At 39.5% G+C, this 3,401-nt stretch overlaps 1 protein-coding gene across 1 annotated transcript in view; it reads right to left on the reverse strand.

Moving 5' to 3' along the window:
• LOC119312521 (SEC14-like protein 1) overlaps positions 1 to 3,395 on the reverse strand; it is a 6,246-nt gene extending 2,851 nt beyond the window's left edge. Inside the window, exons 1-4 of the mRNA XM_037588259.1 lie at positions 3,384 to 3,395; positions 2,096 to 2,430; positions 668 to 822; positions 99 to 203 (exon numbers count right to left, since the gene is read on the reverse strand). Of these exons, the coding sequence (XP_037444156.1) occupies positions 99 to 203; positions 668 to 822; positions 2,096 to 2,428 (593 nt within the window). The 5' untranslated portion in view covers positions 2,429 to 2,430; positions 3,384 to 3,395. The remainder of the gene's footprint in view (positions 1 to 98; positions 204 to 667; positions 823 to 2,095; positions 2,431 to 3,383) is intronic.
• Positions 3,396 to 3,401: the final 6 nt, after the last annotated feature.

Consider the following 3,401-nt stretch of genomic DNA (forward strand, 5'->3'; position numbering starts at 1 on the left):
GGATTGACGTGCAAAATACATCCATTTTAGCGACAACTAATTCCGGACGGAGGTAGTATTACTTAATATGAATAGCAAATAGGCTAGTAGAAGCCCACCTCTCAGGCAAAGTGATTCCTTGTTTTTCAAGTTCCTTGAAAAGCAGCACCAGCCAATTCTCAGAAACAACAATATCCTTTGTACCATCCCCATCAGCGGCCTCCCTAAACCAAGAAACCACCACCATCATCAAACATTAGCTGAATGCATGTGCATCACTACAGAAGTAACAAAATAAATCCAATCTTGTGGCGGATCAATCTCCATACTAGTTCAAGCCATAGTCATATTACAAAAACAAAATAGTCATATTACAAGATGGCAGAGATAGACAGATAGTCATATTACAAAAACAAAATAACCCAAAACAAGATGGCAGAGATGATGGAGAGGTTCGACTTGTCAGCAAGTTACTTCTGGTGGAGGAGTGATGTCATGGCATACGGCCTATCACCACCAACTCCAATATACAGTATATGGTTGGAAATATAAAACGATATTTCTTTCTGTACCCTCTTCTCGATATTGCAGTTATATATGATCAAACTTAAATAGAATGGTTTGAGAAAATATGCTATTGTGTTTTTTAAAGCTACTTATTGTTTTTCTTCCTGAAGTCCTAACCAACCTTGTATCAGAAGTCGATGATGTTTCATTTGATTCAGCAGGAAGGTCAGGAGCTCCTGTAGTGCTACTAGGTCCATCATCAGCTTCATCGCTCTTAGATGAAAGATCACCTAGTGCAGATGTGACAGATAGGAACAGCAGTGGAGTGGATAATTTCTGCATTTGGAGAAAAATCATCAGCGCTCAGAAGCAATGAAAACATAAATATATTATCATTAAAAAAATACTATTTGAGAAACAGCATACAGCAGATGTGTCATAATAGCCAATTTAACAAAGCATTATTATAGAACCACAAAAAATATACCAGAGGATTTGAAACGTCATAGAGCAATGTGTTATACTAGGCAGTTCAACGAAGCTTAAAACGACAAAAATATATTCAAGAGAATTCAAATAGGTAACTGAGCATGCACAGCATCACATGAATAGAATGGGATGCTCTACAGTAACTTAGTACATACCCCTCCGTCCCACAATGGAGCACTAGCTAGCTTGAAAAACGATCTTATATTGTGGGACGGAGGGAGTAGTATATATTATCAGGGTTAGTGCTAAAATGTATTGGAAAAGAAACTACAGACATGTTTGTAGCTAAGTCTTAATCAGCACACACCTCAAGAAGCTCAGTCTGCAGAATAAGGAGCCAAACAAAAGCTATGCCAAAATAAATTCTATGCCATCATAAGTCAGTATATTCCACTGAGGGTTGAGTGAGCCTGAACCTAGCATGGTTATGGCTCTTTGTTGGACTCAAAATCCGGTAGATAAAACACCATTTATTCATATAAATATAAGAGCTGGTTGTGATGGCAGGTCAGCTGATTCAAATAGCTCTGCTGGTTGTGATCCTCTCCGACAAAAGTAACTTGTTGACAAGTAGAACCAGCTCCATGATCTCCACAATCTCGTTTTGGGGGTTTAAATATGTAATACATATGATTCTTTATACAGTTTTTCTATCTGCAAATTGTCTGGCTTTTCCCTAAGCCTAGGCTAGCTTTGATATCATTGGGTTTTCCACCAGATTGGATTTTCTTTTTTACTTCAGTAGCTACACATGGCCTCTCAGCTAGTTACAGATACAAATGTGTTAAATCCATTGGGTGGACTAAACCAGGGGACTAAGGTGAGTACGTAATATAGTTATATTTGTCACAAATTATGAAGTATATTATGGTTGCAACTTGCAAGTATAGTTCCAGTGCTGGAGTATAACAGAGCATAGTCAATCCCTGGTCTTCTAGATAAACGAATAACAGCAAGAGAACAATTCTTTCAATTATCTTCATGCACATAGAGGAGCTAACACAATATTAATGTAGGTCACAACTTGCAAAAGCACATATAATTTTGTAACAGAAAAAGAATGTGCAGCTTAGACATTTCAAGAGATCCAAGGCCTTGAAGAGCTAAGGAATAAAATTACCTGAATGCCTTGCACGACAAATTTGAGTGGTGCCCATCTTTGAATCCACCTAAATGGAGGATATCCAAGAACTTGCAGTGCTTGAATAGAATTCCATACAAAAGGACATTTTGCTTTAGAAATCCTCCTCACTACCTCAAGAGCAATAACCTTTACCAAAAACGACGCCACATGACCTGTTGACTCCCTGCTCAAGATCAATTGTTTTGGCACAATATGCTTTATTGTCTTTGGTGAAATGGCCTTTGCTGGAGAAGCAACCAGGGCACCCTGGTATTTCTTTTCACTGTCTGATTTGCTTGAAGACTGGAAGTTTTTGGTAAAATTTGCCATTCCTACAAAGCACAAACAGAATAAGATCACCAGCTGAATCAACAACTGCAAATCAGGCGTCGCTAACAAAGTAACAAGCAGGAAATGGAGCTAACAGGAACACAAAAGCACACAAGGTTATCAGAGCAATTTTATGACAGAGTGAGATATATAAGAAAAGTAAACAATCAGGCCATGCATTAAGAATTAAACTGCAAAACATGACAGTCCTTATCTTTTGATGTGTAACTCCTGTCAGTTTTCTAACTGTTCAATAGTATTTCCATGCTGCAGTCAGAAAAGCTTTCAACAATTACAAACAATGTGTCTCGAGCAACCAGGAAATGGACCAGGGGGGAGGGGATATGCGTGCAGTTATGGCCAGAAAAAATTATGTCAGCTTGTGGTATTATTTAGAAAAGTAATCAGAACATGCCTGAAGAATTAAACTGGAAAACAGGATAATCCTCACCGAGTATTCCCAGCTATGACACCAAATTAAAAACATACTATCTGATGCAGAAGAACTCCTGTCGGTTTAGTAAATAAATTTTCGTACAACAAACAGAAAGCATTTCTGCACTATTGCAAGTTAGAACCCACGACCATCTCGGAATTTCTTAGTTGAAAAGTATCCTATGTACACACACACACTCCAACTAACAATTTCCCCACGGCTTGCGACGAAACTATCCAAGGTCAACTAACTATGCGTCAACGTTACTAGGGCCGCTAGAAAACAACCAAATTGAGCAGAATCTCCCACTAATCGTCAGAACCCAGTAGCGGACCTAAAGTGGACCGTGCAGGTTCAGTCTAATCCGTCTGAAATTTTGGGGCAAACGAGCTGCTACTAGAACACAACCAAATCAGACCCCCGACCGATCGACGGGACGGAATGCGGTATCGAGGAGAGCAATCAAACACGAGGCGCTCGGAAACCCGAGGGAGCTGCGAAAAGGCTTCCATTCCATACCAGCGAGGAGATCGGCGG

This window comes from Triticum dicoccoides, chromosome 5B (assembly GCF_002162155.2).
Source record: "Triticum dicoccoides isolate Atlit2015 ecotype Zavitan chromosome 5B, WEW_v2.0, whole genome shotgun sequence".
In the NCBI taxonomy this organism is placed as follows: Eukaryota; Viridiplantae; Streptophyta; class Magnoliopsida; order Poales; family Poaceae; genus Triticum; species Triticum dicoccoides.